The sequence below is a fragment of the Octopus bimaculoides genome, chromosome 3, assembly GCF_046866305.1.
Source record: "Octopus bimaculoides isolate indiv1 chromosome 3, ASM4686630v1, whole genome shotgun sequence".
NCBI classification, from domain to species: domain Eukaryota; kingdom Metazoa; phylum Mollusca; class Cephalopoda; order Octopoda; family Octopodidae; genus Octopus; species Octopus bimaculoides.
This window is the reverse complement of record NC_142930.1, coordinates 45889243-45899397: the sequence shown is the minus strand read 5'-3', so window position 1 is coordinate 45899397 and position 10155 is coordinate 45889243. Positions and strand designations below refer to the sequence as shown.

At 35.9% G+C, this 10155-nt stretch overlaps 1 protein-coding gene across 10 annotated transcripts in view; it reads left to right on the top strand.

The window, feature by feature from the left end:
- The first annotated feature begins 2854 nt into the window (after window positions 1–2854).
- The window catches only part of LOC106878657 (potassium channel subfamily T member 2), a 171539-nt gene continuing 164238 nt past the window's right edge, over window positions 2855–10155 (top strand). For 7 of the 10 annotated variants that reach the window (XR_016241017.1, XR_016241018.1, XM_089348904.1 and 4 more), the window contains exon 1: window positions 2867–3213. Coding sequence is in view for 6 of the 10 variants with exons in the window: in XM_089348904.1 (XP_089205030.1) it covers window positions 3155–3213 (59 nt within the window). In the remaining 4 variants the exon portion in view is untranslated. Of the gene's footprint in view, window positions 3214–10155 lie in introns of all 10 variants that reach the window. The other 3 variants (XM_089348906.1, XM_089348905.1, XM_089348902.1) reach the window with 2 other exon arrangements.

Below are 10155 nucleotides of genomic sequence, written 5' to 3'. Positions count from 1 at the left end.
TTATGAATGGAATTATTAGAGATCTCAAGACGATATTCAGTTACGTACCTGTATCGGCGGACAACAAAGTTAAAAGAAGTGCAGTGAATAAAATGAAAAAAAAAATCATAATTCATAATCGACATTACCTAACATAACAACGTCTAATACATTTGATGAATGACATGAATGTGTTATGCTTGTGAAAATGACACCAAGTAAACTCAAATGTAAGTTGAGAAGAGCATGTTCGAGATTCTCTTGAGTTCGTACATAACGTTGCATTATTAGGAGCATTAAAAAAAAAATCTGTGGTTTATCGTGGATGTTTTGGCTGTTGTTTTCTTTTCACTTTGTTGTCCATCGTTATCATCGTCGTCGGCTGTCCGTCGTAGTTTGACGTTGACTATTCTGTTAGGGAACAAAAGGCCTTTGGATAGTGAGTAAGGTAGGTGGCATCGTCCTCCCCACACCATCAAATTGCTTCACTGGACCTCCATGCCAAGAATCAAGTAGTGTACAAGAGTGCAACGAGCATGGTCAACGATGAGACTGCCCCGTAGTAGCAGCTCACTCGCTAGTTGACACCCAACCGTTCTCTGACAGTAGAGATCTTCCGCTTGGCGGCAATTATCTTTAAGCTGTTGGTCTAGGACTCCTTCGCATTGTCGGTTATCCAACGTTCTGCTGCCAACATCTTCACTGTATCCCTGGCACGGGAGGCTAAGGGGTTGCTAGCACTTTCCCAACGTGCCACCCAAATCTACGGACGGAAGGGGCGACTTACTCTCCTTTTTACGGCTTGCCAATGATGTGGGGGTCGTACCATACTGTGTCTACCATTACAAAGTCGTTGGCATTAACTCATATGCGAGTAGTTAATCTGTAGCGAGTGATTGAGCCTCTTCATCCTGATGGGTGCGAAGGGTGCCGGTACTTGAGGTGGATTTTCAGGCTAAGGGAAAGTTGGCAGGGTGCAAGGAAATGCGAGTCGCTGTTTGCGTGTTCGATGCCTGATCTCTGCCTCTTGATGTGTGTTATTTTCCATCTGTCCGTTCCTTTGATGATGATGATGATATGCCACCACTTTGGGCGGTCCTTGACAGTTGTCTCCCAGGTATTTAGGTCAATGGAGCAGCGGAGGAGAGTGGCCTTGAGTTGGTCTCAGAGACTGAATTGAGGGGCTCCACGTGGTCTGGTGCCTGAGGCCAACTCCACAAAGAGAAGTTGACGTAAGAGGCGCATTTGAGGCATATGTATGCTGTGTCCCGAACAGTGGACGCGATGCCAAGGTAGCTTTAATGCTGGGCAGTCCGGCCCTGAGTAGAACCTCTTCATTGATGATATAGTCCTTCCATCAGATCCTTATGAGTGCACGAAGTGTGTGCTGTTGGAAACGTTTGATTTTCTTCAAGATCTGTCGATACAATGACCCACTCTTCGGTGAAGTGATACTGCTGTTGCTACCCTTAATAATAATGATTTTTATCATGGAATGGAGTGTAGCCGATTAAATCGACGCCAGTACCCTACCTGTTTCTTACACCTGTTAACAATGCTCTTTGATAGAATTTTTGAAATTGTAGTTTTTTTTATATTGCGCTTGGTGAACAATAACATCGTAGGTCAAATATTTCTACCTGGTCAATTTACTGGATCACTGCATTTACGATGGCGAGTGTCTGTATACAATAAATAGAAATTATTCAGGGTATTTCAGTTGGAAAGCACCCGTTTGTCGGCTTTCTGACTGACGATGCTTATATCATCCACTGATACATTAAAACCAGTCTTCAGTGCGGTGATGCTTTTGCTATTACAACTAAAAATTGTTTCTGATGCTAATAGAAAATTAAAAAAATAATAATTTTTCTACTGTAGGCACAAGGCCTGAAATTTGGTGGGGGTGGATGAGGGATGGGCTAATCAAATACATCAACTCCAGTGCTCATGTAGTACTTATTTAATCGATTCCGAAAGGATGAAAGACAAAATGGATCTCGGCAGAACTGGGCTGTAAGCCCACATAACGTGGGATTAAATCAACCCCAAAACATTTAACAGCTGCAACACACACGCAGACACCCGTAGACATACATATATGTACACACGCGCACGATAGGCTTCTGCACAGTTTCTCTCTACCAAATTTCACTCACAATACATTGTGAGTGAAATTGCCGCCAAACTAGAGAGAACACATGACCAAAGTGTCGTCGAGCAGTAGAATCGAATTCGGAACCACGTGGTTATGAAACAAAGTTCTCACTGTTCAATTGAATGATACTTTATTTTATCGGTCTCCAGAGAATGAAAGAGAAATTAACCCCGGTGGGATTTAAAATTAGTATGTCCAGATACTTGACTGAATACCACAAGGTATTTTGTCCACCTTCTACATCAAGCTTTTTTTTCTGTTACTATAAGTTAACATTACTTCTTGAATCAACCACTGGACTTGCTAGAAGTAACAGCCAAATAACCCTCAAAGTTCAACTTACTATCCTAAAAAGAAAAAAAAAAAAAATGGGTGAATGATTCTTGCTGGAAAACTTTGATAAGAGGTGACGTCAAGATAATAACCGCAATTAAAGTATAAAAACCCCATAATTACTGCAGTCTTTTTTTCTCCGAACATACAGAACTAACAAACAGAATCGCAGCATAAAGTATAAATGTGTCATAATAATTAACATCATCCTAATTTCTATTAAACGGGCAAAATGATACAAAATTAATTGATTTTTCATTGTTTAGAAATTTCTTCAAATAGACATTCAATTTTGAAAACATTCACAAACCACCAACAATTTTTCTTTTTTTCTGTTTCCTCATATTTTTCCTAGTAAAATATATTTCTTTTAAAAACTTTCTTATTTCCGTTTTTATGAATAAGCGACAAAATATCAAATATGATTTGTCAAGTGAAAACACCATATTAATTTCATGAAACAGTTTCCAACCTTAAAGGTACCTTGTGTTTTGCTACTATGAATAGAAAAACGGAAAAGTGACGGTAAACAGTTGATTTGACATGTTGATGTTAATTTCATAGTTAGTCCCCCTGTTGAAACCAGGAGCCAAACCAACCTTTCTCATCAGCAGACGACAAGCGAAACTTCAAGCTCAGATAGATACCACAGTTAGGTTTTTATCACTCATCAAGTAATTCACAATGTCCCGTCGGGCGTCTATGTTCAGCTTTTTGGGAGTTTCTGATGAAGATATCCACAGGTAAATGACGATTTTACTCATAGAATTTTATGTAATATAATCGACTTTTATTTAAAAGAATTTAAATATATATATAATCGCTTTATCTTCAAATTAATTTAACTTGGAGAAGTATATAATTGCATACATATTATCAGTTTTATCAGAGCGTGTTTAATCAGATAATTGTCGAATTTTGGATAATGATGTACGTAATTATGATAATGATAAGGAATGTTGTTTGTATTGAGAGTGTTTGTTGTTTTTGTTATTGTGTGTGTGTGTGTGTGTATACGCGCACGCATACACAAATACACTACATGTATATATATGTATATATATATATATATATATATATATATATATATATATATATATATATATATATATATATACACATCAACACACTACACGTGTGTGTATACGCACACACACACCTGTCTAGGGTTGGTGATAAGTGTCAAGTCAGGAAACTCACCGCCCCTGAGTCACTCTGTAGTTTATGCCGATTAATACAAACGTATCTCTCTCTCTCTATCTATCTATCTATCTGTTTATTTATCCACACACACACACACACACACACACACACACACACACACGTCTTATGCAGGTATGTATGTATGGATGGATGCATGCATGCGTGGATGAAGTGAGTGAGAGGTATATGGATATTATAGAGTTGTCTAAGGTTTTGTGTGAAGGTTTAGCAGAACAAAGCTTCCGGTTGAAGTAAACATCGAATTTTTTTTTTTTTAATCCCGTATAACGTAAAATCTAATTATTCTATCGTTAGAATTTTAGTTTATACAGTGGTAGCTGCTTATAGTGTTCACTTTAGGGGAAGACTTTCGATGACAATAACCGACTAATAGACATTAAGTAAATAAAGAGTTTGGGGTCCACTATGTGTGATAACAATAATTGATTAATAACATTATCCATAATTACAATAAGCGCCTTTAATTGCGTGAGTGTGTGTGTATATTGATTTTTACCATACATTTGTGAGAGGGTATAGTTGATTGAACTTAATTTGTACCGTGTTTTATCCACCCCACAAAAATGAAAGCAAAGCCGAACATGTTAGGATTTGAACGCACAACTCTGACCAACATACATTTCTAACAGCGGTACAAAGCCACACATTTTTGAGGATGATATAGTCGAAAGTGGCAGATGGAATAAAGATATGGATAGAGAGAAATGCAGTGAGTGTGAACGCTTGACAAGCATTTTATTTAACCAACCCCGGAAGGGCAGAAAACAAAGTCGATCGCGGTGCAGTTTGAACTCAGAGTATAAAGAGCCGTAACCAAATATTACAAAGTATTTTGTCCGACGCTCCAACGGATTTGTCATTCCATCGCCTTGCAAAGTGTTTTTAAAAATTAATATTTTCCTTATAGTACCAGAATTTAGTGAAATGCTTTCACTTTAACCGGAAGCTTTGGTCTGCTAAAGCTCGCCGAAAGGTTTCATTTTAAATAACGCTACTATATACATATGTTCTGTGTGTGTGTGTGTGTGTGTGTGTGTGTGTGAAGGTCTGTATATGTGTGTATGTATATGTTTGTATGACGGTCTATATATACCTATATAAATCATCATTAAAGGTCTGTTTTTCATGCTGGTCTGGGTTGGACGGTTTAACAGGAGCTGGCAAGTCAAAGGACTGCACTGAGCTCCAATCTCTGTTTTGGTATGGTTTCTACAACTGAATGCCCTCCCTAATGCCAACCACTTTACAGAGTGTAGTAGGTGCTTTGTAAATAGCACCAGCTCTAGTGAAGTCACTAAGTAACTTGCAGAGCAGGACCCCTTATCTGAGGTGGGGAGTTGCACTGAGGGTGGTGGCTTTATACCAGGTGATAAGAAATCAAAGTATGATGGAGGAACAGGAATAGGTGTATTGCTGCAGAGGAAATACATAGTTAACCTAGTTGAGAGAGAGAGAGAGAGAAGATGGTGGTGAGGATGTCTGCAGGTGTGTGAGAGCTAAGTGGCAGATGACTAAAGATGTGGATAGAGGGAAATGCAGTGAGTGTGAACATGGGTGGAAACATAGTTAAATCATGATTATCAGTTAAGGGGGAAAAGTGGAGGGAGGTAATTGTCCAAGAGAAGACACTTGTTCAAGGTGGCATGCAGTGGGACTGAACCTGGAACCAAGTGGTTGGAAAGCAAGCTTCTTACCACACTGCAACGCCTGTATGTATATATATATATATATATATATATATATATATATATATAATCATCATCGTCGTGCGTGCTTGTGGATGTGTGCGGGTATGTGCATATATAGATGTGTGAGTGTGCGTGCATGTGAGTATGTGTGTATATAGACGTGTTTTACTCTTATTGCTTTTTTACACCTTTTTACACTTTTTTCTGCATTTTGCCTTTAGCCCTGTTTTTGCTAGTTCATGTGCATATATAGACGTGTGTATGAACCTTTTTTGTGCACATGTGAGCATGTATGCGGGTATGTATGTATTTTTTGGCGAATGTGTGGGCAAGTATATGTGTGTTTCAAGTGGGGGTGGATGAGTATATACATATAGGCGCATGTACGTGGGGGGTTTGTGGACGTGCATGTGTACGTATGGACTTGTGTGCTTACGCGAATACTATGAACATTTTTATTCCCTTACCTTTACTCCCTCCCCTCACTTAGCGGTCATTCTAATAGCTCTTTTGTCTTAATAACGGTCAATCACACAGTAATTTGTTTAGCAGTCATTTTCATAGCATCTTTTTGATGGCCAGATAACTGAAGAGATGGTGATGTGGGTTTCCGCCCTGACATCCAGAACTCAGAGTTTTATCACGGCTACCGAATTATTGTTATATATTATTTACAGATAAATTCCTCTATTTACATAAAATCGAGGTCTCTTTCTTTCTTTTGTTGTGTTACCTTTTCTATCAAGATAGATACATACATATATATATATATATATATATATATATATATATATATATATATATATATTTGTATATATAGATGAGTAACAAAGAGGTACAGGTTTCAATTCATTACAGCCGTTTCAAGCGACTCCTTTAATTGATTAATAAAAACATTACATCATTGCAAAGAAACCATTTTTGTCAGATGACTCCATGAACTTCAAACATAAAAGACAATTCAATTGATTTTACATAGTCACACTCCACAGCCAAAATATTTACAGTGAATCTGCTGTTAATCATTTGAGTCTGATATTCATTTTATATTGCACTGAGTCTGAGGTGCCTCAATTTAAGTACCTAATTGAAGTAAATCTTAATTGTCTATACTTTTAACTGCTCTCATTACTTCCAAACATATTACCCGCTTTTTTAAGGTTACCTTTATCTTTCTCTGCCTCTAATTTTAATCCCCTGTCTCTTTATATGTTTTTTATATGATTTTCTTATTATTTTCTATGAATTCTTATTATTTTGTTTTCTTATTTTGGTATGCTTACCTTATTAACCTCTTATCTTTTATAAATTGTCATTTTCCTTGTTCTTAAATTGATATTTTTCAGTTACTTATGTTTATGCAAAATATTTATACTATATTCTTTTATATAAGCATATACAAATATTTATGTGCATGTATATGTGCATAAATGCACATATATATGTGCATGTGTGTTTGTATATATATATATATATATATATATATATATATATATATAAACCCCTCTTTGTGTATGTATCTGTATCCATTATCTTTATACTATTACACCTACTTATATCAGTACATATTTTCAAGTATATTTTATATTTAATTATGTCTATGTATTATCATTATCTTATTATCCTGGTTCTGATTCATTGCTTCAAATCAATAGATAGTATGTCTATCTTTCCAGATTTTCCATATGTGAGTGGCTTGAGTAGTCTTCATAGAAACCACCGAATAATTAATTAAGTAAAGAAGTGGTATTAAATTGATTCTACATAATTGTAATCTTCCTTTTAATATTTATAATTGATACATACACACCTTTTAGCTATTTTGATTATGATATCATTTTCTTGAATTAAAAAAAAAAATTATTTCATTTTTATACAACATAATAATATCGCTTATAAACATTCCCCAATCGAGCCCCTAATATCTTTTCCTGTATCTCATTATAGCATCTTAAGTTTCATAGTGTCTTCCCCTTTAACTGGTAATTAACATCATGAATTAAAGTCAATCCCTGTCCTGCCTCTTTTTCTTATAGACAATTCTATCTAATTGACTCTTTCTGAAGGTTTGTTTTCTTTTTCTCTTGTGGGTAAAGGGATACCTATGACAATATTTATGACCAATAGCTAGCCATGAGCCGTCAACTCACTTTTGTTCTTTATTCTAAATATACGCAGTCTTCTAGTCTCAGATTTTAATAGATGATAAAGAGATAGATAAATTGGAAATGAATTACAATGTTATGACCCCACTATGCTCCATATGCTAGTCTAAGAAATTGTAGTCTGTTTTTCTTAGCCATTCTTGTTACAATAGTGACAACATGAATTTCTTCCATCTTCTTGCTCTGATAAAATATTTAAGAAAAATTATATTAATGTATCCTACCTGTTGAAGTTCGATATATTTTTTGTGCAGCTGAAGATAGCACTGTATTTAAATTGATGTAATGATTGCATTGTTCAATTAAATGGAGCTGCTTGAAATAGTTGGACTGCAATACTACTTGATATCCTGTTGCTTATTTTGATATATATATATATATATACATACATATATTTTATCCGCATTGGGTTTCCCATGAGGGAGCTGTCTTTTTGTAGAAGTAGCCCTACACTACCATGCATGTTGACAGTTTCTTTGACAACTATTTTATTTAGTTATGGGCACTACTGCCCGGAATCCCTTAGCTTCTTATGACTGAGATGTGAGTTTTTTTTCTTCTTTCTCCATTTTCTGGAGGTGTGGACAGATTTATTACCACATATATTTAACATTATATTAACATTCCAAAATTTACTCTCTCAACCAGCACCAAGAGGAGAGAGTCGATATGCATTCTATACTCTTTGTGAAACAAATCCTGAATATTAAATCTTATTTTAATTTTAATTCACCTGAAGAAAATGTTTTATTTTCACATGATATGATTGATTTGTTCTTCAATAAAAAAACATATCTGCAACAGTTGTAGTGGACCTTAGCCCATTTGCACTATCTATACTACACCACACTTAGGACCTTCCCTGCTTTGGATCTTGAGCCTTCTGTGGATTGTTGATTGCATGCTGGACTATACTTTTGTGTAGTTCTACGTATAGATTGGGTGCTTTTGGGTCTATACTTGTGAATGTAGGCATAACTGGAAGGGCAAATACGTGATTGCATTAGTAAGTATGTGAGTGTCTGTACACACTGTTAATACACAGGTATGCTGTCCCCAACTCTACCTTAGTGCCTTTGTTATCAAAATACGTGATCCTAATAACATATACACACAGACATATATGCATATATATATACACATTTATTAACATTTTATAATGTTATGTCTATGTATATACATGTCTATGTATATACATGTATATGTGTGTATATATGTGTGTGCTTGTATATGTGTGTGTATGCCCTTTATATAAATATAAACGAATATATATATATATATATATATGTCATGTATATGATATATGTATATATGTATGTATGTGTGTATGTATGTATGTGTGTATATGTGTCTATATACATGTGTGTATACATATATAAATTATGTGTGTGTATATATATATATGTAATATATGCATATGTATATATGTATGTATATATGTGTGTATATATATATGTGTGTGTGTGTGTGTGTATATATATATATACATACATGTGTGTGTGTGTGTGTGTGTGTGTGTGTGTATAAGATTAATATAAACAACAGGACACAATGTTTCACCAGAAAGGGGAATTATAATTGTCACTAAATGTGACTAGGGTGTTAAGAAGCACCTATATTGCTAGAAATAAGAGCTAAAAGGCTGTCATACTGTAGTTAACGCGCATGAATGAAAACATGTACTCTAACAGGGACCATAATTATCTGAAAAGTGCCAATCAAGAATTCTTGATACTAACATCAGTTTCAGCAATTTCCATTGTCTCATTAGTTAAGCCCACTTGATCTTGGCTTTTTGTGGATTAGCTTCTCTTTTAGAATATATGTTTCCATCATCCAAATTAATGGATGATTTAGCAATTTGCTAATGAGTATACATAGAAATTAATATAAACAGCAGGTTTGGGATGATTCATTCCCTGTTAGTTTATATGTTTTCATTCATGTGCATTAACTAAAGCATTAAGGCCTTTTTAGCTCTTATTTTTAGCAATGTGGGTGATTCTTAACACCCTAAATATATATATATATATATATATATATACACACATACATCCATCCAACCATCATCATCATCATCATCATCATCATCATCATTGTCGTTTAATGTCAGCTTTCCATGCTGGCATAGGCTGGATAGTTTGACTGAGAACTGGCAAGCTGGGAGGTTTGGCCAGGCACCAGTCTGATCTGGCAAGGTTTCTACAGCTGGATGCCCTTCCTAACACAAACCACTCTGAGAGTGTAATGGGTGCTTTTTACATGCCACTGGCATGGGAGCCAGTCAAGCAACACTGGCATCGACTACACTTGAATGGTACCTTTTACATGCCAGTCAGGCAGCACTGGCATTAGCCACACTGGAATGGTACTTTTTACGTGTCATTGGCATAGGTGCCAGTCAAGTGGCATGGCATTGGCCACACTTGAATGGTGCTTTTTAGGTTCCTCTGGCACAGGTGCCAATCAAGCAGCACTGGTATCAGCCACACTTGAATGGTGTTTTATTTTCTTTTACATGCCACCAGCATGGGTGCCAGTCAGGCAGCACTGGCATCAGCCATGACTACAATTTCACTCGATTCAACAGGTCTTCACAAGCATGGCA